At 38.8% G+C, this 25952-nt stretch overlaps 2 protein-coding genes across 4 annotated transcripts; one reads left to right on the forward strand and one right to left on the reverse strand.

Moving 5' to 3' along the window:
• Window positions 1-5300: 5300 nt before the first annotated feature.
• LOC105285794 (proteasomal ubiquitin receptor ADRM1-B) lies at window positions 5301-12642 on the reverse strand. Of its 3 annotated transcripts, XM_020033787.2 has the most exons (6): window positions 12326-12642; window positions 12006-12122; window positions 11590-11926; window positions 11383-11531; window positions 6804-6874; window positions 6006-6711 (listed from the first exon to the last, which is right to left on the reverse strand). In XM_020033787.2, the coding sequence occupies exons 1-6, from the start codon at window positions 12524-12526 to the stop codon at window positions 6621-6623; spliced, it is 966 nt and encodes a 321-aa protein (XP_019889346.1). In that variant the 5' UTR covers window positions 12527-12642; the 3' UTR covers window positions 6006-6620. The 3 variants fall into 3 exon arrangements, with proteins under 3 accessions (XP_019889345.1, XP_019889344.1, XP_019889346.1); XM_020033786.2 differs by lacking the exons at window positions 6006-6711; window positions 6804-6874 and adding an exon at window positions 5301-5665 and having other exon boundaries at window positions 12326-12641; XM_020033785.2 differs by lacking the exons at window positions 6006-6711; window positions 6804-6874 and adding an exon at window positions 5301-5833 and having other exon boundaries at window positions 12326-12641.
• Window positions 12643-17345: 4703 nt separating this feature from the next.
• On the forward strand, window positions 17346-22915 carry LOC105285797 (protein arginine N-methyltransferase 5). The gene is made up of 11 exons (XM_011350275.3): window positions 17346-17768; window positions 17877-17995; window positions 18088-18314; window positions 20331-20516; window positions 20599-20808; window positions 20885-21090; window positions 21176-21298; window positions 21371-21546; window positions 21624-21827; window positions 21911-22092; window positions 22199-22915. The coding sequence occupies exons 1-11, from the start codon at window positions 17680-17682 to the stop codon at window positions 22349-22351; spliced, it is 1875 nt and encodes a 624-aa protein (XP_011348577.1). The 5' UTR covers window positions 17346-17679; the 3' UTR covers window positions 22352-22915.
• The last annotated feature ends 3037 nt before the right edge of the window (window positions 22916-25952 follow it).

The following is a 25952-nucleotide window of genomic DNA, read 5'->3' on the forward strand; positions in this document are numbered from 1 at the left end:
ACATATGTAACTGAACGTAGCTTGCCACTGCTCTCTCTCTGTGTCCCCTTTCGTCCCCTTGTCGTCGCAGTGCCTGTCGCACGCTTCCTCCCTTCCTACCTCCCTTCACACCGCCGCCACCGCTGCCGCCGCGGTACCGCTATCACAACAATGGCATTATCGCAATACCTGCAGCTTGTTCCACGATGACACTGGCCACGACACGTTGCGGCCTACCGCAGCAGCCGACCAAACGCACTCGCAAACGGGAAAACGGGACTCGCTCGCGTCCGGCTCGATGCGTTATTCGCCGCGGTTTTTTTCAGCGGAATTTCAGTCGAAGCGCATTCGGCGACCAACGTTTCGTGAGGGAGTCCCCCCACTACTTGTTCGATTCGCGCGACGGCGCGCAGCCGCGCGGCCGCCCTCAGGGCCGGCGCGAGCGAGCGTTCGCGGGTGCTGCGCGCGCTCTCGTGTTTACAAACAAATGCCCGGCTGACCACCGAGAGCCGCCGCACAGTGGGCCAGCGAACCAGTAAACCTGGCCAAAAATATGAAAAACGAAAATTCACGCAGGGTGTTCGTATTACAGAGAAATATTCTTTTTTTGTTTTTATTCAAGAAACATTTATTATTCCATATCATCATCATCATTTTCGTGATCACAACAATCGTTAGAAAATGCATTGTTTTTTTCTAAGAGACTGAGAATTTCTGCATTAAAATGCCCTCTTTTTTACGATTTTTCAAACATAATGGCAGATATTGGCACATTATTTTTGCCGAAAATGAAAAAGAAGATCTTAAGCTATAGAATGAATAAAGAAACTCGCTGGGATCGCGTGGGGTTTTTTTGATAGATCGAAGAATGTGCGGAGAGAGGGAATGCAAAGTGCGTCTGCCGGTAAACAGCCCTTATGATGGAAAGAAATTATGCTTTTCTTTTTCATCAATAACTTTTATAAATAGCTAAAGTGTTATTATAAATGATATTCTAACGGTGTATTCTTTTATATAAGTATTTTACGCAATAAATACTCCTATATAAACGCGTCGCGTGGAGAGAAAAAAATTGGGATATTTTATATCACCCGTGTTCAAGGTATTGTGGAATGAAGAAACAACAACATAGAAGAAACATTTTGCCAGAATACATTGAACTAGATATTATACTGATATAATAGGTACGTTCGAACACCCTGTGTGAACTTTCATTTATATATTTTGGCCAGGTTTACTGGCTCGCTGTGCGCCGCGCGCGGCTGCTTCGATCGGCCATAGATTCGGTGACGATGCCGAGATGTGCCTGCGCGTGTCTGTCCACTTGCAGTTGTCACACCTGCGATTGCTCGCATATTTCACTTTTACTAATTTTTTTGAATAAATGGATCTATTTTTATCTGTAACGGTGGCATTTCTAACAAAATTTATTTTCATGTTAAGACTTTTCTTGCAATTTAATTTATAATCATTTTTAGATAAATTTAGATATTTAATTGTATCATTATTTCGCAAATTCATATTTACGTTATAAATATGAATTTAACAAATAAAAAGATAAACAAATATCCTGCATTTAGAATTGTATCACATTTTATCATTTTTCTTTCGGAAAGGGCCCAAACGAAGGCACCCAGATGCTCGACTTTTCTCGCTTAAAGCCGCGACTGAATGATGTCATAATCAAACAGCCAATCGGATACTCTCGTGAATCAACCATACAAACACCTGATAACATATTTCACCTCTCCCCTCCTCGCCGAGCCACGCATTTTACAACCTAACCTTTTGTCTATGAATTAATCTAGAGTATCATCAAATAACCACCATGGGTGTTAAAAATAACTCGACGATAGGTTAGAATTCGAGTATACTTTTTTTTTATTCGATTTTATCTAGGTACTATTAAAGTAGAACAAGTAGTACTATATATCGATTATGATAAGGAACCAATAAAACGCTTGTGCGTCGTAAACAAAAACGACCGATTGGACTGCGTTTTCCCGCCACTTCGTTCCTCTTTTTGTAAATCTTACATTTGATAACAATGCACTGTATTATCATGAATAAAACGTTATTCCTACGAAACCATATACAGGGTGTCCCGGATTTTAACCGACAAACTGCGGGAGCATATTCTACTAGTGGAAATAAGAAAAAATTCTTATATCGAGTTTGCTTAGAAATGCTTTATTACAAAGTTATAAACCAATATTGAAAAGAAATATCAGATAAGTAACAACGGAACATAGTGTAGAATTTGCAAGGTCGAAGATGTTCACATGTATTCATGTTCACTATGTTGAAACGATTCAGTATGATTGTTACTTTCACAACAGTAGCCGTTAGATTTCAATCGTCGTGTCAACTAGCAATTACTATCAGAATGCCAAAAGTGTTTTCAAATGAGGAATACACTGATATTCATTTCGTGTACGGATTCTGTCACGGAAATGCACGAGCTGCCGTACGAGAGTGTCAACGTAGATTTCCTAACAGGAGAGTACCAGATAGTTCTGTGTTTAGTAATACCCATTTGCAATTACGTAATTTGGGTTCATTTCGACCTATGAATGAATATGATGATGTTCGTTCAGCTCTAAGACACCGACGACGCTCGGAAAGAATCTTAAATCTTCGCCAAAACAGCTGGATACAGTTAGGCAGTTGTCCATCGCACTATGCTAGACAAGTTAGAAACTGGTTAGACGAACATTGTGCTCATAGGTGGATTGGTCGAGGAGGACCTTATAGCTGCATGGAACAGATACTGATAGCATCAGACGAGTGATATCCGACTGCAAATGTAACATCCGTTACATTTGTAAACCGTAGCTACGATTTCTCTGTTATACAGGGTGTCCCGGGTTTTAACCGACAAACTGCGGGAGCATATTCTACTAGTGGAAATAAGAAAAAATTCTTATATCGAGTTTGCTTAGAAATGCTTTATTACAAAGTTATAAACCAATATTGAAAAGAAATATGAGATAAGTAACAACGGAACATAGTGTAGAATTTGCAAGGTCGAAGATCTTTATGTTATGTGTATTCACATGTATTCATGTTCACTATGTTGAAACGATTCGGTATGATTGTTACTTTCACAACAGTAGCCGTTAGATTTCAATCGTCGTGTCAACTAGCAATTACTATCAGAATGCCAAAAGTGTTTTCAAATGAGGAATACACTGATATTCGTTTCGTGTACGGATTCTGTGACGGAAATGCACGAGCTGCCGTACGAGAGTGTCAACGTAGATTTCCTAACAGGAGAGTACCAGATAGTTCTGTGTTTAGTAATACCCATTTGCAATTACGTAATTTGGGTTCATTTCGACCTATGAATGAATATGATGATGTTCGTTCAGCTCTAAGACACCGACGACGCTCGGAAAGAATCTTAAATCTTTTTGATAATACTCCTACACAAAGTGTTCGACGTGTTTCAGCTCAACTGCAGATATCACGAAACACTATTTGGAGAACATTGCGTGCTGATGACAGATTCGCATATCGTTACACACCTGTACAAGAATGACTTCCAATCGATTATCAGAAACGAGTCGAATTTTGTAATTGGTATGCGAATGCAGTAGAAAGGGACAATCTTTTCTCATCAATGATATTATGGACAGATGAAGCGACCTTTACAAGACGAGGCATATTCAATTCTCATAATAGCCATGTATGGGCTCATAATAATCCACATACTACCAGACAAAGAAACTTTCAACACGAATTTCGATGTAACGTTTGGATGGGTATGCTTCATGACCGGCTTATTGGTCCGTTCTTTTTACCTGACCGATTGAACGGAGAATCTTTTCGAAGATTCCTATCAAACGATTTACCAATTTTGATGGAAAATGTGCCACTGCAGTTTCGCCAAAACAGCTGGATACAGTTAGACGGTTGTCCATCGCACTATGCTAGACAAGTTAGAAACTGGTTAGACGAACATTACGCTCATAGGTGGATTGGTCGAGGAGGACCGGTTTTCTGGCCTCCAAGATCGCCCGATTTAACGCCTCTTGATTTTTATTTATGGGGAACTTTAAAAAATAAAGTTCACAGTACAGAAGTAATCTCGCTTGAAGATTTAAAGCAACGAATTACTAATTCAGTTACCGAGATGCAACAAAATTTTCAGGAATGTCGTACTGTAACAAATTCTGTACTACGTCGATGTCTAGCTTGTATCGATGCGCAAGGACAACATTTTGAAATGCGTCACTAAATCATTGCGTAGATAATTTTTATTTTGGTGAAAAAATCCGTTGTTACTTATCTCATATTTCTTTTCAATATTGGTTTATAACTTTGTAATAAAGCATTTCTAAGCAAACTCGATATAAGAATTTTTTCTTATTTCCACTAGTAGAATATGCTCCCGCAGTTTGCCGGTTAAAACCCGGGACACCCTGTATATTTTTAATTTCAAGCGATTCTGGATCATAAACATCTGTCGATTATACTCTGTTAAATCTGCGTTTTATTTAAGCATTCACAGTTCAATTAATCTAATAAACATGTATCGCATATAAAATTGTCCAATATATCAATTTTCACGTGCAACGTATGCAATTTTAATAAATGACATCTCTTATACGTATAAATACAGGATTATCGAACACTTCGAAAACATGTACACTCAAAAAAAGCTTATTCATCCAGCGAGAGGTATATATATATATATACATACATATACAGGGTGGCCCATTTTAATTTATACAGTCGATTTTTTAAAAAACTAAAAGAGATACGAAAAAATGTTTCAGACAGACTGGTCACGATTTCGAGGGGGACATAAGATGATACCATTGGTTTGACCTTGAATAGTCGTTTGAAGGTCACGCGAAGATCACCTTCAATTTCTTAAATTTAAACCCCAACTTTTTATTGCAGATTCTTATTCTCCATCGAAAAGTAAGTAACTTTTGTCTGAAACATTTTTCCGAAAAATGTTATGTCCTTAAAATGTCCTCAAAACTCATCTTGAAGATCATTTTAAGGACATAAGATGACATTTTTCGGAAAAACGTTTCAGACAAAAGTTACTTACTTTTCGATGAAGAATAAGAATCTGCAATAAAAAGTTGGGGTTTCAATTTAAGAAATTGAAGGTGATCTTCGCGTGACCTTCAAACGACTATTCAAGGTCAAACCAATTGGTACATATCATCTTATGTCCCTCGAAATCGTGACATGTCTGTCTGAAACATTTTTTCGTATCTCTTTTAGTTTTTGAAAAAATCGACTGTATAAATTAAAATGGGCCACCCTGTATGTATATGTGTGTGTGTGTGTGTGTGTGTGTGTGTGTGTGTGTGTGTGTATTGAAGAGATTTCGCATGTAGACCCCTATGGGACGCAATGTGCGTAATTTCTAAATAGAAAAAAAACAAAAACGCGGATGTCTGAAATTTCGCGCGAAGCCGTAAAAATCCGATCTCTAATCTAGCGCCATGCCCTCGTCGTCATCGTCCTTCTTATCAGGATTAGCGGTCGACGATGACTGCTTCTTATTCTCGTCGTCCTGTCCCTGTTGCGCTTGCTGTCCCTGATCGCTCTTAGCTTCGGATTCCATCGCGCCGACGAACTCTTCGATGTTGCCACTGGCCGCGGCACTGACGGCGTCCGGTCCCAAGCCAAATTGACGGATGACAGGGCCGGCCTGGCCCGACTGCAAAGCAGACCAGAACATTGATAGCGCCTGGGAGAACTGGGGAGACGATAGCGTGGTAGACAGGTTGTCCCCGGGCGGCAAGTGCACGTTCATGGCACTCTCCAGACTGTCCGTCGCAGACACCGCCGTTGGGATGGCGTTGGTCAGCTCTGTCGCTACGCCCCTCTGCCAGACAATAAGCTGCGCTGTAGCTGGACGAAAGCAACAGATATACCCGGAGAGACTTCCCCAACTGCTCAGCACAGCCAGAGTCTCCGACAGCCAGGAAAAGTTCAGATGAAGAATAGTACTGAACAGCGAGAGAACCATGTTCCCTCCCCGATTCTTTTTTCTATTATTTTGCAGCACGATGCAGCAACTCTTTTTATAGTTATTGAAATAATTGTTGTATAAAAACAATAATTGCTGCTATTTTTTTGATAGAATTTCTCTCAACCAAGTACTTTGTAACAGCTCAGCTGACAACACACATCAGCGAACAATTAAATACAGCGATGTGATGAAATACATACAATATGCCGATCTGTCAAAGAGATATTGTCACACAAAACTGTACTAGATGAGACTACACAATGTTGAAAACACAGATATGACAATGCGACACTTTTATACATTGTTCAAGCCTTGTTGAGGCCTTACAGACGGAAACAAACGTAACATTCTAGAATTTTTGTTAACATGTGGCTTCTAATATTCTCATCTACACAAATACAACTAAATGCACAAACTTTGTCCTAAACACAATGAAATTTCAATTTAATGTCGATACATTAGTTGCGTGTAATTTTGTTAATCTAGATGCACATGTTTTAACAATACTTTTGTTGGTTGTTAACGAATTTTAATGCAATGTACTACGTGTTATTAATTATGCAGTATAGCCATACGATTATGGAGGACACAAAATTGTTACTTATCCACTTGCTTCGCGCCTTATTATCGAAGGGCGACTTTAGGCACTCGTAAAATATTGATAAAGTCTGAATTGTTCCACGAATTTCGTTACCGAGAATGGCATTTTATATCTCTGACAGTGATAGCAGCTGCAAAAAGTTTTATATACGTATATAAAAGTAGCACGATAGGTGGCTGGTATCTATGCAAACCACTCTACAAATTTGCATACTTTGCTCACAATAATTTCAGAATTTTCGTTGCCACGCACTTCATGAAAACGTTATTCTTCCTCCGTCTGATCTGGTCTATCTATATTAACATGATAATGTTTTAAAGCAAACTGATAACCAATATCTCTCTCTTTATCTGATAAGGGAACAGTGAATCATGCATGATCAATATCATAAGATCTGTCGCAGATATATAAGAGTACAAAAATGTAATGGAATAAGAGTTATGTATAAGATAAAAAGCAAGATGCAATAAGATAATAAACCAAGAGAAAAATGAGATTGAGAATATATATATTGCTGGCTTGTTAGAAGTTTTAAGATAATTACTAATATTTCAACAATTAAATACATTTATGAGTCATATATGACATTCCTGTAAATATATTAAGATTGTGGTTTTTCCACTCATATCAAGAGGACAAAAAAAACATGGAGGAAATCTTATCAGTTTGTTTTAAAAAAGGCTGTCTAGACAAATGAATTATAACTTTTAGAACTTGTTTTGATGCAATACATTTCTTCCTGTCTGCATTAATTTTTGAACAATTATTGATACCTTTCATTCAAAGCAAGTTATATGTAGTTTTAATATCAGACATATGCAAAAAGATATGCTTTAACATCAAAGGAAGGAATGTAAAATTATGAATAATTTTCAAGAATCAATCGATAATTTCGTTTTGAGAAGTCTGTTTGCATGTAATAAACATTAAAAATTGATTTAAACATAAATTTATAACAGAAGCATATTACCTATAAAATACTCAAAGAAAATATATAAGATCTTTTATATATTATATATTATATATTATTTTATATTTTATATTTTATATATTAGGGGTGTGATTTAGTTTTGAGGGTTTTTTTTGCTCAAAAACGCATGTATTTAAATATGATAATGAATGAATACCTTAATCAAAATATTTTCCTTCGTTTTCTATAACTTTTTCCCATCTTTCTGGCAAGGGATGGATTCCACCACGATCAAATGACTCTTCTTTTGAGTCGATCTATTCGTCGACGAATTTTCGTACTTCTTCAAAATTATCAAAGTGTGTATCCTCTAAAGCGTGTTGCATCGACCGGAACAAATAATCGCATGGAGCAATGTCCGGAGAAGACTTCCCATTCAAGCTCTAATAGTGTTTGTTTCACTGACAACGCAACGTGAGGTCGAGCGTTGTCACGAAGAAGAATCACTTTCCGTCGTTTACTCGCAATTGGTGGTCGTTTTTCGTCCAATGCTTGCTTCAACTTGTACAATTGGTGTCGATAACGATCAGCCGTGACCGTCTCGTGCGGATTTAACAGCTCATAGTACACTATCCCACCAAATACAGAGCATTTCTTTTCAACCGTGAATATTGCGTCTCGGAGTGGATGTTGATGGTTCGCCTGGATCCACCCATGATTTTCCGCGTTTCGGATTATCAAAATAGATCCACTTTTCATCCCCAGTAACAATCCGAGACAAGACTCTTCTTTTTTTGCCTGGCGATCAACGAAATGCAAATGTTCAAATGGCACTTTCCGATAATTGATGTCGAGCCCATTTCCCTTCTTTCTGAATTTTTCCCATTTCATGTAAATGTTTGGTAACTGTTGTACGATCAACATTTAATGCTCTGGCAAGTTCTGAAGTGGATCGTGTTGGATTTTCGTCCAATAATGCTCGCAAATCTGCATTTTCAAGCTTTCTTGGTTGTCCCGAGCGTTCTTTGTCCTTAATTGATGGGGCAGAATCACCATAAGTTTCCACAAGAATTGTATGACCCTCAGCCGCAGTTTTCTTTTGATTAAAAAACAAAAGCAACGCATGTCGAAAATGCTAAAGAGCTTTCGGAAGTTGCATTTTTACGATGATATAAACACGACTGTTATTGCATCTATTGCTATAATGCTACTAAATGTCATGGATAATGTCAACACTGTTATCGAAAACAGCTATTGGAACAAACTGACACTACAGCCATCTGTTGCAAAACCCTCAAAACTATTAGGGGTGTGATTTAGTTTTGAGGGTTTTTTTGCTCAAAAACGCATGTATTTAAATATGATAATGACTGAATACCTTAATCAAAATATTTTCCTTCGTTTTCTATAACTTTTTCCCATCTTTCTGGCAAGAGATGGATTCCACCACGATAAAATCACTCTTCTTTCGAGTTGATCCATTCGTCGACGAATTTTCGCACTTCTTCAAAATTATCAAAGTGTGTATCCTCTAAAGCGTGTTGCATCGACCGGAACAAATAATCGCATGGAGCAATGTCCGGAGAAGACTTCCCATTCAAGCTCTAATAGTGTTTGTTTCACTGACAACGCAACGTGAGGTCGAGCGTTGTCACGAAGAAGAATCACTTTCCGTCGTTTACTCGCAATTGGTGCTCGTTTTTCGTCCAATGCTTGCTTCAACTTGTACAATTGGTGTCGATAACGATCAGCCGTGACAGTCTCGTGCGGATTTAACAGCTCATAGTACACTATCCCACCAAATACAGAGCATTTCTTTTCAACCGTGAATATTGCGTCTCGGAGTGGATGTTGATGGTTCGCCTGGATCCACCCATGATTTTCCGCGTTTCGGATTATCAAAATAGATCCACTTTTCATCCCCAGTAACAATCCGAGACAAGACTCTTCTTTTTTTGCCTGGCGATCAACGAAATGCAAATGTTCAAATGGCACTTTCCGATAATTGATGTCGAGCCCATTTCCCTTCTTTCTGAATTTTTCCCATTTCATGTAAATGTTTCGTAACTGTTGTACGATCAACATTTAATGCTCTGGCAAGTTCTGAAGTGGATCGTGTTGGATTTTCGTCCAATAATGCTCGCAAATCTGCATTTTCAAGCTTTCTTGGTTGTCCCGAGCGTTCTTTGTCCCTTAATTGATGGGCGCGTCACCATAAGTTTCCACAAGAATTCTATAACCGTCAGCCGCAGTTTTCTTTTGATTAAAAAACAAAAGCAACGCATGTCGAAAATGCTAAAGAGCTTTCGGAAGTTGCATTTTTACGATGATATAAACACGACTGTTATTGCATCTATTGCTATAATGCTACTAAATGTCATGGATAATGTCAACACTGTTATCGAAAACAGCTATTGGAACAAACTGACACTACAGCCATCTGTTGCAAAACCCTCAAAACTATTAGGGGTGTGATTTAGTTTTGAGGGTTTTTTTGCTCAAAAACGCATGTATTTAAATATGATAATGACTGAATACCTTAATCAAAATATTTTCCTTCGTTTTCTATAACTTTTCCCATCTTTCTGGCAAGGATGGATTCCACCACGATAAAATGACTCTTCTTTTGAGTTGATCCATTCGTCGACGAATTTTCGCACTTCTTCCAAATTATCAAAGTGTGTATCCTCTAAAGCGTGTTGCATCGACCGGAACAAATAATCGCATGGAGCAATGTCCGGAGAAGACTTCCCATTCAAGCTCTAATAGTGTTTGTTTCACTGACAACGCAACGTGAGGTCGAGCGTTGTCACGAAGAAGAATCACTTTCCGTCGTTTACTCGCAATTGGTGCTCGTTTTTCGTCCAATGCTTGCTTCAACTTGTACAATTGGTGTCGATAACGATCAGTCGTGACAGTCTCGTGCGGATTTAACAGCTCATAGTACACTATCCCACCAAATACAGAGCATTACTTTTCAACCGTGAATATTGCGTCTCGGAGTGGATGTTGATGGTTCGCCTGGATCCACCCATGATTTTCCGCGTTTCGGATTATCAAAATAGATCCACTTTTCATCCCCAGTAACAATCCGAGACAAGACTCTTCTTTTTTTGCCTGGCGATCAACGAAATGCAAATGTTCAAATGGCACTTTCCGATAATTGATGTCGAGCCCATTTCCCTTCTTTCTGAATTTTTCCCATTTCATGTAAATGTTTCGTAACTGTTGTACGATCAACATTTAATGCTCTGGCAAGTTCTGAAGTGGATCGTGTTGGATTTTCGTCCAATAATGCTCGCAAATCTGCATTTTCAAGCTTTCTTGGTTGTCCCGAGCGTTCTTTGTCCTTAATTGATGGGGCAGAATCACCATAAGTTTCCACAAGAATTGTATGACCCTCAGCCGCAGTTTTCTTTTGATTAAAAAACAAAAGCAACGCATGTCGAAAATGCTAAAGAGCTTTTGGAAGTTGCATTTTTACGATGATATAAACACGACTGTTATTGCATCTATTGCTATAATGCTACTAAATGTCATGGATAATGTCAACACTGTTATCGAAAACAGCTATTGGAACAAACTGACACTACAGCCATCTGTTGCAAAACCCTTAAAACTAAATCACACTCCTAATATATCTGCTATCAAAGGATTGTACGTGCTATAATTCGGAATTGACCCCATCCACATCACATCCCCAAATTATGATACATTATGGAAAATAGTACATTGCACCTTATAATCTGTACGCGATACAGTATCACCCAATTGTCTGTTAATAAACTTTCGATGCTGATTGTCTCTCAATCGGAGTCAAAAAGAGAAACTTTATGTATATAGAAATTTATATTAATCCAATAATAAATATTGAAAAATAGATGATATTACCTGGACAGCAGGCTCTGCCTGAGGTGGCGTCGGTATTTCCGACAGGAAGTTCTGCAGGTCGCTAAGCTGTATCCGATTGTTTGGAGCTGTGGTTGTCGTGGTGGTCGGTGTGGACGGAGCCGGTGTTCTTGATGACGATTTATTATTACCTAAATAACACACCATCAGCACGTGCCGCAAAATATTTGGCGAGCAGATTCAACTCACTCGAGGTCTTGGAGTCTGCATTGGGTCCAGGAGTCAACGAATGCGGCGGTCTAGCCACATTCGTAGTCGCCGGGCTCGATGACGTCGTCGTGGACGCTCTTGTACTCTGAACGCCGTGCGGTCTATTCATCGTACCGAGCAAGCTTCCAAGACCACCGATCTGTCCAACACCGCCGAACAACTGTATGAGCTGCTGTTGCGACATGTTATTCAACAAATTTTGGAGATCACCCTCAGCATTGGCACCACCGCTCCTTTGAGAACCAGGAGTCGGCGGGTTATTCAATACATCGTTGATCTTTCTACAGTGTTCCTCGTCCTTGTCCGTTTTGAGATCCTGCAGGAGAGAAACTTCGCAAGTTTATATTTAACGCAACCTTAAGTATGTCCTCATACTACGTGATTATTGTTTTCACCTGGAGCCAGAAGAAGAACTTCTTACTCGACGACTTAAATCGTAAGAGATATACTCTGCCAGTCTTGCACTGGGGAACATGCTTGAACTCGCAGTCATCGGGGAAGATAATCAAATCCTGAAAAACGCATTTGACACGTGTAAACAATAGATGCATCCTACACTCAGATCTGTATACCTAGACATGGCAAAATGCAATTAGGAGCAGCAGATTTGGAGCATACAAGATGAAACCAAATCACAAAAGGCGCAATTTCCTGACCCTTCCTACACAAAAAATTCTTTCTAGAAATCCATTTAAAAGGGAAACGATTATCGTACATCTTCGACCACTCCGGAGGTGCGATCCTTCCAACAAAAGTGCATTAACGAATCGTCGGACTGATAGACGTACAGCTGGCCCTTCCGTGTGTCGGGGTAAACCATCTTCCCCTTCACGGTCATCTTGCCGGCCTTGAACTCCACCAGATTTTTCGAGGCGCCGCGCGACGCATTGTTACCGAAGAGCGCACCGCTCGACATGTTCGTCGATACAAATTAATCGCTGTTCAATGTGTAACAACGTGCAACGAGACGGTCTCTTCAGCCCGCTTGCTAGTCGTGCCGATGACAGTGCACTTAAAGATGGCGGGGCAAGAAGAAGAAAGTATTTAACAAAGAGTTCCGATAAATTCCGATAGATGGCGTCACTATGCCAGCCGCATTAAAGTCACTAGATTGATAAAGTACCGCAATCCGTGGTAAAATACGTGGAATAAAAATGGCGTTGGAAGTGTACTTAGTGCAAACATGCAACTTATCAACACACTAAGTGCAATTCTACGAAGCAGCGTTGCGTTGTATCTCCATTGAGAAGGTTACATATTGTGATAGATGTGAAGAGAACATATTGTGATGAAAACACCGTGTAGTTGGAATTAAAATGGCGGACGATTGCGGTACTTTATCTATCTAGTGACTTTAAGCCGCATTAGAGAGGGTCAAGGGAGAGTGTGACCGATGTAGGGACTCATCGCTGATTGGCTCCGCCATATTGAGAACACTTCCGCTATTTTCATATATATAGATATACATTTGTATGTGCGCAATGGTTCTCTATGCTATTTGACAGGTACATATTCGGTTCGATCTATTTAATATTAATGAAATGTTAGAAAATTGTTTACTAAAAGACAAACAAATAAAAGGTTAACTGTAAAAGTAAACATAACATTTATGAAATGGTATTTTATATTATTTTGACAGTTAATATTAATAATAATTATTCTAGCAAGACGATGGCAATGCATATCCGTACAAAATAAGAGTTACATATGTTTTGAGAATTATAATCTGTTCGTTCCTTTATGTTACTTAAGTAAAGTACAATTGTATTTGATTTTGTTTTTTATAAGAGATGTTATAAGAGTTTTTTTATAAGAGTGCATATATTTTATAAAGTATAATCTGTTACCGTGTTATTTGCATTTGTTGGAAAATATATGTAGCATATTTTAAATTAAATTTCTAAAATCTATATCTATATATATATACAGGGTATCCCGGGTTTTAACCGGCAAACTGCGGGAGCATATTCTACTAGTGGAAATAAGAAAAAATTCTTATATCGAGTTTGCTTAGAAATGCTTTATTACAAAGTTATAAACCAATATTGAAAAGAAATATGAGATAAGTAACAACGGATTTTTTCACCAAAATAAAAATTATCTACGCAATGATTTAGTGACGCATTTCAAAATGTTGTCCTTGCGCATCGATACAAGCTAGACATCGACGTAGTACAGAATTTGTTACAGTACGACATTCCTGAAAATTTTGTTGCATCTCGGTAACTGAATTAGTAATTCGTTGCTTTAAATCTTCAAGCGAGATTACTTCTGTACTGTGAACTTTATTTTTTAAAGTTCCCCATAAATAAAAATCAAGAGGCGTTAAATCGGGCGATCTTGGAGGCCAGAAAACCGGTCCTCCTCGACCAATCCACCTATGAGCGTAATGTTCGTCTAACCAGTTTCTAACTTGTCTAGCATAGTGCGATGGACAACCGTCTAACTGTATCCAGCTGTTTTGGCGAAACTGCAGTGGCACATTTTCCATCAAAATTGGTAAATCGTTTGATAGGAATCTTCGAAAAGATTCTCCGTTCAATCGGTCAGGTAAAAAGAACGGACCAATAAGCCGGTCATGAAGCATACCCATCCAAACGTTACATCGAAATTCGTGTTGAAAGTTTCTTTGTCTGGTAGTATGTGGATTATTATGAGCCCATACATGGCTATTATGAGAATTGAATATGCCTCGTCTTGTAAAGGTCGCTTCATCTGTCCATAATATCATTGATGAGAAAAGATTGTCCCTTTCTACTGCATTCGCATACCAATTACAAAATTCGACTCGTTTCTGATAATCGATTGGAAGTCATTCTTGTACAGGTGTGTAACGATATGCGAATCTGTCATCAGCACGCAATGTTCTCCAAATAGTGTTTCGTGATATCTGCAGTTGAGCTGAAACACGTCGAACACTTTGTGTAGGAGTATTATCAAAAAGATTTAAGATTCTTTCCGAGCGTCGTCGGTGTCTTAGAGCTGAACGAACATCATCATATTCATTCATAGGTCGAAATGAACCCAAATTACGTAATTGCAAATGGGTATTACTAAACACAGAACTATCTGGTACTCTCCTGTTAGGAAATCTACGTTGACACTCTCGTACGGCAGCTCGTGCATTTCCGTGACAGAATCCGTACACGAAATGAATATCAGTGTATTCCTCATTTGAAAACACTTTTGGCATTCTGATAGTAATTGCTAGTTGACACGACGATTGAAATCTAACGACTACTGTTGTGAAAGTAACAATCATACTGAATCGTTTCAACATAGTGAACATGAATACATGTGAACATCTTCGACCTTGCAAATTCTGCACTATGTTCCGTTGTTACTTATCTCATATTTCTTTTCAATATTGGTTTATAACTTTGTAATAAAGCATTTCTAAGCAAACTCGATATAAGAATTTTTTCTTATTTCCACTAGTAGAATATGCTCCCGCAGTTTGTCGGTTAAAACCCGGGACACCCTGTATAACAGAGAAATCGTAGCTACGGTTTACAAATGTAACGGATGTTACATTTGCAGTCGGATATCACTCGTCTGATGCTATCAGTATCTGTTCCATGCAGCTATAAGGTCCTCCTCGACCAATCCACCTATGAGCACAATGTTCGTCTAACCAGTTTCTAACTTGTCTAGCATAGTGCGATGGACAACCGCCTAACTGTATCCAGCTGTTTTGGCGAAGATTTAAGATTCTTTCCGAGCGTCGTCGGTGTCTTAGAGCTGAACGAACATCATCATATTCATTCATAGGTCGAAATGAACCCAAATTACGTAATTGCAAATGGGTATTACTAAACACAGAACTATCTGGTACTCTCCTGTTAGGAAATCTACGTTGACACTCTCGTACGGCAGCTCGTGCATTTCCGTGACAGAATCCGTACACGAAATGAATATCAGTGTATTCCTCATTTGAAAACACTTTTGGCATTCTGATAGTAATTGCTAGTTGACACGACGATTGAAATCTAACGACTACTGTTGTGAAAGTAACAATCATACTGAATCGTTTCAACATAGTGAACATGAATACATGTGAACATCTTCGACCTTGCAAATTCTGCACTATGTTCCGTTGTTACTTATCTCATATTTCTTTTCAATATTGGTTTATAACTTTGTAATAAAGCATTTCTAAGCAAACTCGATATAAGAATTTTTTCTTATTTCCACTAGTAGAATATGCTCCCGCAGTTTGTCGGTTAAAACCCGAGACACCCTGTATATAAGCCAAATACCACTCACTCACTGACTCATCAACGTGCAGCCCGAACCACTGCACCTATTAACTTGAAATTTTAAGGGTATATTCCTACTATCACGTAAGTGCTCACTAAGGGAGGGTTTTTCGAAATTCCACCCCTAACGGGTGAGAATGTGTAAAATGTATTTTTATTTAATTCTACACATAAATATCGCGGGCGAAGCCGGGACGGGGGATGCTAGTAAATAATAAATTGCAAAATATAATCTTTTCATCACTACATATTCCTTCCAAATAGTAAAAGCATCATTAGAGAATCTGTAGTATTGACACATTGTCTATATTTAAAGAGATACGTGACGATTTATTTCATTATGGACACGATTCGATGGATAAAGATCATGCATATTCTATTCAAGGATTTTCTCTAATATTTGGAGGTTAAGTATTAACATGTATAATATTTACTCTTTAGTAGAATGTTACTGACACGATTATATTACTTCTTTACATATAACATTTTGCATTCTTTCGCATTTACAATACATATACGCTTTCGAAAGTCGCGCTTAATTCAATCTCATTGTTCTCAACATGGCGGCTTCCGGCTAATTGGCCACACTCTCCCTTGACCCTCTCTAAGCCGCATGGCCGCACTTCCAATTGGCTCGACGAAAGTTAGTTCCGAAAAAATCCGCTACGAACCCCCATCGTCGTCGTCCGAAAGGGAGGTAGTAGTGCGACTCGATGTCGGTTCGATCACAATTTTTTATTTTTAAGTAGTGTGACTCAACGGCCATTAACACGAAGAAGAAGAAGTGTGACTCAACGGCTTAGAGGAAACGCAATTTTTATTTTCGAGTAGCATGATTTAACGACGGATCGATAAAACGTTTCGCCTGTAAATAATACTGCGGATTGGGCTCACTTTGTTTTAAGTAATATAATTCTTTTTCTCGTTTTATTAATATTCAGTGTTAGTAATATAAGTACTTTATTCCGAGTAATTCATAATTGAAATAATTCATTTAAATAAATTGCTTTAAAAAAAAATTTATTTTTAGACAATACAATTTCCATTTGCGAGCTTCGAATGACGCTAAACGAAAGAAAGAAGAGCGAGAAAGAGAGTGAGAGTAAAGTCACTAGATAGATAAAGTACCGCAATCGTCCGCCATTTTAATTCTAACTACACGGTGTTTTCATCACAATATGTTCTCTTCAAATCTATCACAATATGTAACCTTCTCAATGGAGATACAACGCAACGCTGCTTCGTAGAATTGCACTTAGTGTGTTGATAAGTTGCATGTTTGCACTAAGTACACTTCCAACGCCATTTTTATTCCACGTATTTTACCACGGATTGCGGTACTTTATCAATCTAGTGACTTTAAGTGAGAGGAGATTCAGACGACGCCATTGGACGATCTCCGTACGCACGTCGATTTGTCCAAACATCAAAAATGCCGGCAGAATTATGTTGAGAGCGAAGAATACTCGTATACTCACGACGTTCTTTATGGTAGCGACAAATTTGTGTAAGGTACGGTGTGCAGCGTCACGTGTATTCTTCAGCATCAAATATTATTTATTAATTACTTGCGCTATTGTGTCGTCGCTAAGCTAAAAAAAGGACACGGTGTTTGTTAAATTAGCGTTAGAATTTTATAGACACTTTTTTGACTGATTATTACATTTAATTGTGAGAGATCACGGATCTCTATGTTGCCGGCTTCGATTTTACAGATCATTTGATACACGACGATGCATAACTGGAGTTGAAATCAACTTTACATAAATTAACTGTACATATATTAATAATATAATATCGAAATATTACAATGACTAATCCGCGACCAGTATCTTGCGGCTTGGATTTTTGCTCTGCAGCAAATCTGAATAGTTGCTTGGCGTACGCGAATGATTCGAGGTAAGTCATCTATGGAGGATTCTATTAATTTCGATTGCAATTTACCTATCGAGTTCTCGAACATTTATTTCATGGTATCCGCATTTACCCTTTTATTCCTGCTTTTAGGTATGATTTCGTGTGCGTCCCCTTGGTTCATCCCTTGTACAAAAGGGAATTCATCTCTGGTCCTGCTAAAAATCGTCGGGGGCCCTTTACTAGACCCGACTTAATTTTAAATAGTTCAGGTACAAATTAGATATAAAATTCCATCGTATCTCGTGCGAATGCATTTAAAAAAAACGGTAAATCGACCAGCTGCAATAATATTGTTTTCCAGAATGGAGTAATTTAATAATTGGCAAGGTTTCGCCATTCATCAATGTAGACTCGACTGATCCAGTTGTTAGAAAAAATAGCGAGAAGACACTGACCCAAGAATTGAGCTTGGCCAGTCACTTCGGTTTGTCAGCGGTGACCTTAAAATTGAGAAATGCGGCAAACGAAAATATAAATCTTGCAAGAATTATTTACGATAAAGTATCCAACAACAACTGCGTCTTTCAGGTAACTGTTACAATTAATTCTTAAGGGGAAGATGGAGTTGCTAGTGAACTATTTTTTCACTATAGCGATGGTAATTGCAGTTTCGAAAATTCTCTTTATTGCTTGTGCAGAATAAAAAATCCTTTTCCACAAATGAAGTATAGGTAGAAAGAAAGTCCGCTCTACAGGACTTTATATTCAAAATGGAAAAAAGTTAGGAAAGGCAAATTCAAGTTTTTAACTTTTTTTTCACTATAGCGATGGTAATTGCAGTTTCGAAAATTCTCTTTATTGCTTGTGCAGAATAAAAAATCCTTTTCCACAAATGAAGTATAGGTAGAAAGAAAGCCCACTCTACAGGACTTTATATTCAAAATGGAAAAAAGTTAGGAAAGGCAAATGCAAGTTTTTAACTTTTTTTTCACTATAGCGATGGTAATTGCAGTTTCGAAAATTCTCTTTATTGCTTGTGCAGAATAAAAAATCCTTTTCCACAAATGAAGTATAGGTAGAAAGAAAGTCCGCTCTACAGGACTTTATATTCAAAATGGAAAAAAGTTAGGAAAGGCAAATGCAAGTTTTTAACTTTTTTTTCACTATAGCGATGGTAATTGCAGTTTCGAAAATTCTCTTTATTGCTTGTGCAGAATAAAAAATCCTTTTCCACAAATGAAGTATAGGTAGAAAGAAAGCCCACTCTACAGGACTTTATATTCAAAATGGAAAAAAGTTAGAAAAGACAAATGCAAGTTTTTAACTTTTTTTTCACTATAGCGATGGTAATTGCAGTTTCGAAAATTCTCTTTATTGCTTGTGCAGAATAAAAAATCCTTTTCCACAAATGAAGTATAGGTAGAAAGAAAGTCCGCTCTACAGGACTTTATATTCAAAATGGAAAAAAGTTAGGAAAGGCAAATGCAAGTTTTTAACTTTTTTTTCACTATAGCGATGGTAATTGCAGTTTCGAAAATTCTCTTTATTGCTTGTGCAGAATACAAAATCCTTTTCCACAAATGAAGTATAGGTAGAAAGAAAACCCACTCTACAGGACTTTATATTCAAAATGGAAAAAAGTTAGAAAAGACAAATGCAAGGTTTTAACTTTTTTTTCACTATAGAGATGGTAACTGCAGTTTCGAAAATCCTCTTTATTGCTTGTGCAGAATAAAAAATCCTTTTCCACAAATGAAGTATAGGTAGAAAGAAAGCCCGCTCTACAGGACTTTATATTCAAAATGGAAAAAAGTTAAAAACTTGCATTTGTCTTTTCTAACTTTTTTCCATTTTGAATATAAAGTCCTGTAGAGCGGACTTTCTACTTATACTTCATTTGTGGAAAAGGATTTTTTATTCTGCACAAGCATCCCCTTAAGGGGAAGCTGGAGTTGTTAGTGAACTATTTTTTCACTATAGCGATGGTAATTGCAGTTTCGAAAATTCTCTTTATTGCTTGTGCAGAATACAAAATCCTTTTCCACAAATGAAGTATAGGTAGAAAGAAAGCCCACTCTACAGGACTTTATATTCAAAATGGAAAAAAGTTAGAAAAGACAAATGCAAGTTTTTAACTTTTTTTTCACTATAGCGATGGTAATTGCAGTTTCGAAAATTCTCTTTATTGCTTGTGCAGAATAAAAAATCCTTTTCCACAAATGAAGTATAGATAGAAAGAAAGTCCGCTCTACAGGACTTTATATTCAAAATGGAAAAAAGTTAAAAACTTGCATTTGTCTTTTCTAACTTTCTTCCATTTTGAATATAAAGTCCTGTAGAGCGGACTTTCTTTCTATCTATACTTCATTTGTGGAAAAGGAGTTTTTATTCTGCACAAGCAATAAAGAGAATTTTCGAAACTGCAATTACCATCGCTATAGTGAAAAAATAGTTTACTAGGAACTCCAGCTTCCCCTTAACTTGATAAATTTCCAGGCACGTAATTGCGACAATGTATATTATTTATAAATAAATACTTTATTTATACTACAGAATGCAACATCGCTTGACGTTACGAAGACATTTTATTGCTTGTGTACACAGGTTTGGGTGCAAGTGCCCATGGAAAACCCGATTAGGCAGAGCTACTCTTTCAGAGCCTCGGAAGAGTCTCCAAGAGTGGACGAGAATCCGTGGGAATGGTGGAATACATTTCGGGCGGTATGCGATTTCAACAAGAAGATCGGAATCGCGTTGATCGTTAGTCACGACCTGCCCGACTTGGAGGAGGTAAATTGTGCAAACTGAATATTTTAACGAATTACTAACAAATTAATACGACATACTAATAAATCTTGAATATAAATGCCAGATCGATAGATGGCTTGGGGAACCAGTGAGATGCCTGGTATTGCCGACCACGTTGTTTCTGACCAATAAAAAGGGATATCCAGTATTAAGTAAAGCGCATCAGGCGATAGTGAAAAAATTCGCTGCGTTAGAGATACAATTTATCCTGACGGGTGCCACGCGTTACCAAAGTATTAGTTACTATCACAATTACCTCGACTTCTTGTGGAAGGTAAAGCCGTAAAGATGGAACTGCACAGTAAATTAATGTCTCACGGCAACTGAAAGAAACGTTCTCCCTCTCTCAGAGCTGCCAGACGAACGGGACGGTGGAGAAATTCGCCCGTGGCTACGAAGACTACCTGCAGTGCCCGCTGCAACCTCTGAGCGACAATCTTGAGTCGCAGACCTACGAGATATTCGAGAAGGATCCCGTCAAGTATCGGGAGTACCAAAACGCCATTTACGAGGCCATCAAGACGACCGTCTCCAAACTCGAGGAAGAGAGGAAAATGTAAGTGGCGTCGCATTGCAAATGTAACGCCTCTGAAAGAAAAACAATGTAAATAATCGTGAATAAAAAATCAAAAAATTTCTAGAATCATCATGGTAGTTGGCGCCGGAAGAGGACCGCTCGTGACCGCGTCGCTGAATGCTGCGAAACGTCTCCAGCAGGAAATCAAGATCTACGCGGTGGAGAAGAACCCGAATGCCGTGATAACGTAAGAGCTCTCTCGCGAAGGAAAATTTTATGTCCAAGTATGAACGCGTTATATTTTTTTCTACATTTCTAGCCTGGAGGCGATTCAGAGAGACGTTTGGAAGGACTTAGTCACGGTGGTATCGTGCGACATGAGGGATTGGAATCCCCCAGAGAAGGCCGACATCATCGTTTCCGAATTGCTCGGGTCTTTCGGCGACAACGAGTTGTCCCCGGAGTGCTTAGATAACGTTGTCAAGTTCTTAAAAGGTTCGCATCGTGCGCGGTGTTACTGCTCGGGTTGCAGTGATTAATATCGACTAAGATTTTGGTTTTGAATTGACCAGACGACGGAATCAACATACCACAATCGTACACTTCGTACATCGCTCCCGTGCAGTCGTCCAAGTTGTACAACGAAGTGAAGCAGCTCAAAGACAGGGACAAGCATCCGCTGGCTCATTTCGAGGCGCTGTACGTGGTGCATCTACAAAATAAGTACGACATAGCGAAACCGAGACCGGTGTTCACGTTCACGCATCCGAACGCGGGTTCGTACAAGCAGTAATATTTATCAGTCGTCCAGATTTTATTTTTTTAACAGTTTTTGTTGTCCTCGTGTCCGTCGTTCCAGACCCTGTCGCCGATAACTCGAGATACGAGACCATAACGTTTCCAGTGGAGCAGAACTGCTCGTTGCACGGCTTCTCGGGATACTTCACAGCGATCCTGTACAAGAACATCGCGCTGAGCATAGAACCGAGCACGTACAGTACGGACATGTTCAGCTGGTTCCCGCTCTTCTTCCCGCTCAAGGTGCGGCGAAATCGCGGAGACGACACGCGCGAAATTCAAAAACAGACCAAAAGCAAAGAAAACAATATTTATCGGTGTTAATATTTGTGAAAAATGTTAATCGTAGGAGCCGATACAGTTGAAGGCCGGGGACGAACTGGCGGTTCACTTCTGGCGTAGGTGCGACTCGAAGAAGGTGTGGTACGAGTGGTGCCTGAGCAAACCCATCCCGGTGCCGATCCACAATTTGACCGGCCGCTCTTACACGATCGGACTGTAACGTAACAATTCTGTGATTTTCTTTCATTCGAAGATAACTCATTGCGCCACAATTGACTCTCGATTATAGATGAATTTTTCTAGAATTTTATAATGTCTGAACGTCCATCACACGTTGTCCAATGTACATTTAGCACAATTATGGTAATTATTGACACCGTAAAGTGGTAACGAAAGGAGAAACACAGATATAGAAGATATTTATGTAACCGAAGGAGATGCAACACGTGAATATTTTCTTCTTAATACAGACGTGCTTTTTTATGAATTATGACATACGCGAACCATGTACGACACTGATCTCTCTGGTCACCGATTTCGTAATTTCGATAACGCGCGCGTTACAAGACGCTCTCGATGCTTTCGAGCTGTCGTGTTATCTCCCCGAACTCGCGTGACTGTCCGCTCTTATGTAAATTCCTACATGTTCCAGATGTGACAAATGTTCATACAGCAATAACTACGAAAAAAAGGATTCCGCAAAAAAGTTGTATATTTTACATCCACTCAATTAGCATTAATTTCTACATTAATCGCAGAATATAACGAGCAATTTTTATTTTTACGCAGACTAAAATTTTTTCCTTGATACCCCGACTCGTTTAAGAGAGTCCTCGCAACAACCGCAACAATGTCACGATCATAACAACAGTAAAGAGTAACAAATTATATCTATGCAATAACGATGTCAGAGAGACCGCTTTCTCGCTCCACAAAACTAGAAACGTGGGTCGTGCTGTGTGACCAGTCACTATCGATGTTGATAGTCGAAATGTAAAAGCAGTACGTCGTTTTCGAGATAAGAGGGGTCGATGACGACAGTAACGGCGGCCGCGGCCGGGTCGTCGGAGTCTCCCCTCGTCGCTCCACGGGGATCACTCGCGATCCTGTGCGCGCTGCGACTGTGCGTGCTAGAAGCGTGCGAAGGGTTGCTGCGAAGAAAGGAGGTTAGGTTACGCGCGGCGCGTGACACGGGCCCACGGGGAGACGAAGGATGGCAAGGTTCGTGGCGCAGGTCGGCAGACGGACGGCGAAGACGCTCGTGCTCTCGCACGGCGGCAGCGAGCTGTTCGGCACAGCCGCGCGTACGCGCGTCGCCGCGCTGCGCTCCATAACCACGAGCCGGTGTCCGAGAGCTGGTAAGTAAGAACCTGCCCGGGTTCTTCCGACTCGATACCGCATCGAGAGCGACTGCTCGCCCGCGGCGAGAAAAAGCGTTAGGTTAGTTTTCCTAAAGCGAGCGCGCATCGTGTCTCCTGCACTTTTTCGAAAGTGCGGTTATCGCCAGTTATTGCCGTTTATCGCCATCCTCCCCTCTCCCTTTCATTTTCGCAAGAGTCGACGTCGGTGCAGTTAACGATACTGCTGTGTCATCGTAAGTAAAGTAGAAGCCTTTTGGGCACGTGATGCGTTCCATTGTCCCTCGCTGCGTCACTCGATTGCTTTAACATGAATAAACCGCATAATTTTGATTAATCTTTGACCGCACGATCTTGCTCGTCGTTTGCAAGATGGCCGTTCGAGATACGCGCTTATGTAATGCGCCAAGTTTGAAACTTCAAACTTGAGTGCGCTCGAAGGTACCTCGCCCGCATTTTCGTATCGAGATACACCGAGATCACTATCCCTGCATCTCCTCTTTCGACCGCACTTTATAAAATACTCCCTCCCTCGCGCAAGAGCCGAAATATTCATCCCCTTAAGGGGAAGCTGGAGTTACTAGTGAACTATTTTTTCACTATAGCGATGGTAATTGCAGTTTCGAAAATTCTCTTTATTGCTTGTGCAGAACAAAAAATCCTTTTCCACAAATGAAGTATAGATAGAAAGAAAGTCCGCTCTACAGGACTTTATATTCAAAATGGAAGAAAGTTAAAAACTTGCATTTGTCTTTTCTAACTTTTTCCATTATGAATATAAAGTCCTGTAGAGCGGACTTTCTTTCTATCTATACTTCATTTGTGGAAAAGAATTTTTTATTCTGCACAAGCAATAAAGAGAATTTTCAAAACTGCAATTACCATCGCTATAGTGAAAAAAAAGTTAAAAACTTGCATTTGTCTTTCCTAACTTTTTTCCATTTTGAATATAAAGTCCTGTAGAGCGGACTTTCTTTCTATCTATACTTCATTTGTAGAAAAGGATTTTTTATTCTGCACAAGCAATAAAGAGAATTTTCGAAACTGCAATTACCATCGCTATAGTGAAAAAAAAGTTAAAAACTTGCATTTGACTTTTCTAACTGTTTCCATTTTTAATATAAAGTCCTGTAGAGCGGACTTTCTTTCTATCTATGCTGCATTTGTGGAAAAGGATTTTTTATTCTGCACAAGCAATAACGAGAATTTTCGAAACTGCAATTACCATCGCTATAGTGAAAAAAAGTTAAAAACTTGCATTTGACTTTTCTAACTTTCTTCCATTTTGAATATAAAGTCCTGTAGAGCGGACTTTCTTTCTATCTATACTTCATTTGTGGTAAAGGATTTTTTATTCTGCACAAGCAATAAAGAGAATTTTCGAAACTGCAATTACCATCGCTATAGTGAAGGAAAAGGTAAAAACTTGCATTTGTCTGTTCTAACTTTTTTCCATTTTGAATATAAAGTCCTGTAGAGCGGACTTTCTTTCTATCTATGCTGCATTTGTGGAAAAGGATTTTTTATTCTGCACAAGCAATGAAGAGAATTTTCGAAACTGCAATTACCATCGCTATAGTGAAAAAAAAGTTAAAAACTTGCATTTGTCTTTTCTAACTTTCTTCCATTTTGAATATAAAGTCCTGTAGAGCGGGCTTTCTTTCTATCTATACTTCATTTGTGGAAAAGGATATTTTATTCTGCACAAGCAATAAAGAGAATTTTCGAAACTGCAATTACCATCGCTATAGTGAAAAAAAAGTTAAAAACTTGCATTTGTCTTTTCTAACTCTTTTCCATTTTGAATATAAAGTCCTGTAGAACGGGCTTTCTTTCTATCTATACTTCATTTGTGGAAAAGGATTTTTTATTCTGCACAAGCAATGAAGAGAATTTTCGAAACTGCAATTACCATCGCTATAGTGAAAAAAAAGTTAAAAACTTGCATTTGTCTTTTCTAACTTTCTTCCATTTTGAATATAAAGTCCTGTAGAGCGGGCTTTCTTTCTATCTATACTTCATTTGTGGAAAAGGATTTTTTATTCTGCACAAGCAATAAAGAGAATTTTCGAAACTGCAATTACCATCGCTATAGTGAAAAAAAAGTTAAAAACTTGCATTTGTCTTTTCTAACTTTTTTCCATTTTGAATATAAAGTCCTGTAGAGCGGACTTTCTTTCTATCTATGCTGCATTTGTGGAAAAGGATTTTTTATTCTGCACAAGCAATAACGAGAATTTTCGAAACTGCAATTACCATCGCTATAGTGAAGGAAAAGGTAAAAACTTGCATTTGTCTGTTCTAACTTTTTTCCATTTTGAATATAAAGTCCTGTAGAGCGGACTTTCTTTCTATCTATGCTGCATTTGTGGAAAAGGATTTTTTATTCTGCACAAGCAATAACGAGAATTTTCGAAACTGCAATTACCATCGCTATAGTGAAGGAAAAGTTAAAAACTTGCA

Source organism: Ooceraea biroi, chromosome 13 (assembly GCF_003672135.1).
Source record: "Ooceraea biroi isolate clonal line C1 chromosome 13, Obir_v5.4, whole genome shotgun sequence".
In the NCBI taxonomy this organism is placed as follows: domain Eukaryota; kingdom Metazoa; phylum Arthropoda; class Insecta; order Hymenoptera; family Formicidae; genus Ooceraea; species Ooceraea biroi.